Source organism: Anarrhichthys ocellatus, unplaced genomic scaffold (genome assembly GCF_004355925.1).
Source record: "Anarrhichthys ocellatus isolate YVR2014 unplaced genomic scaffold, GSC_Weel_1.0 scaffold2011, whole genome shotgun sequence".
Classification (NCBI taxonomy): Eukaryota; Metazoa; Chordata; class Actinopteri; order Perciformes; family Anarhichadidae; genus Anarrhichthys; species Anarrhichthys ocellatus.
Window position 1 is genome coordinate 1 of NW_022281985.1, and position 936 is coordinate 936.

Genomic DNA, 936 nt, shown 5'->3' on the forward strand with positions numbered 1-936 from the left:
ACAAAGTATGAATTATATTCACATTAAGTATAAAACATGCTGCATCTGGACTACTTTTGAATTTATTGTTGAACATGCCACAACAATGAGATTAATTGAGATTAATTGCAAAAAATCCATGCGATTAATCGCGATTAAATATTTTAATCGTTGCCCAGCACTTACTATAATGTAACGTAATATAATATAATATAACGTAATATAATATAACATAATATAACATAATATAATATAATATAACATAACATAATATAATGTAATAATACAGATATACCTGACGTGTCTCTGCAGACATTGCCAACAAGGTGCTGCTGTCTCTGTTCACCGTGGAGATGCTGCTGAAGATGTACAGTCTGGGTCTGGCTCACTACTTCGTGGCGTTCTTCAACCGCTTCGACTGCTTTGTGGTATGCGGCGGCATCGTGGAGACCATCCTGGTAGAGCTGGGCATCATGCCGCCGCTGGGCATCTCCGTGCTGCGCTGCGTCCGCCTGCTAAGGATCTTCAAGGTCACACGGTGAGGAAAAGGGTTTAGACCGGCAGCTCAGACTCTAACCGAGTCCAGCTCTGATGATGATGGTGATGTCGCTCTGTGTCTGCCCAGCCATTGGACGGCTCTGTCCAACCTGGTGGCGTCGCTGCTGAACTCCATGAAGTCCATCGCCTCGCTGCTGCTGCTGCTCTTTCTCTTCCTCATCATCTTCGCTCTGCTCGGCATGCAGCTGTTCGGAGGAAAGTTCAACTTCGACGAGACGCAGACCAAACGCAGCACCTTCGATGCCTTTCCCCAGGCGCTGCTCACCTGCTTCCAGGTAACGCAATTCACTTTACTTTGTAGAGCCCAAATTCACAAAAAAAAACTTTAACGAGGCAAAACTATAAACCTGATCCAGCCCTAGCTATAAACCTGATCCAGCCCTAACTATAGACCTGATC

The 936-nt window shown here is 44.9% G+C and overlaps 1 protein-coding gene across 1 annotated transcript in view; it reads left to right on the forward strand.

Annotated features, from left to right (window-relative positions):
* Window positions 1-284: 284 nt before the first annotated feature.
* Window positions 285-936, forward strand: part of LOC116378051 (voltage-dependent L-type calcium channel subunit alpha-1F-like) — a gene marked incomplete at both ends in the record, with an annotated part of 8,110 nt that continues 7,458 nt past the window's right edge. The window contains 2 exons of the mRNA XM_031839852.1: window positions 285-517; window positions 605-812. Of these exons, the coding sequence (XP_031695712.1) occupies window positions 285-517; window positions 605-812 (441 nt within the window). The remainder of the gene's footprint in view (window positions 518-604; window positions 813-936) is intronic.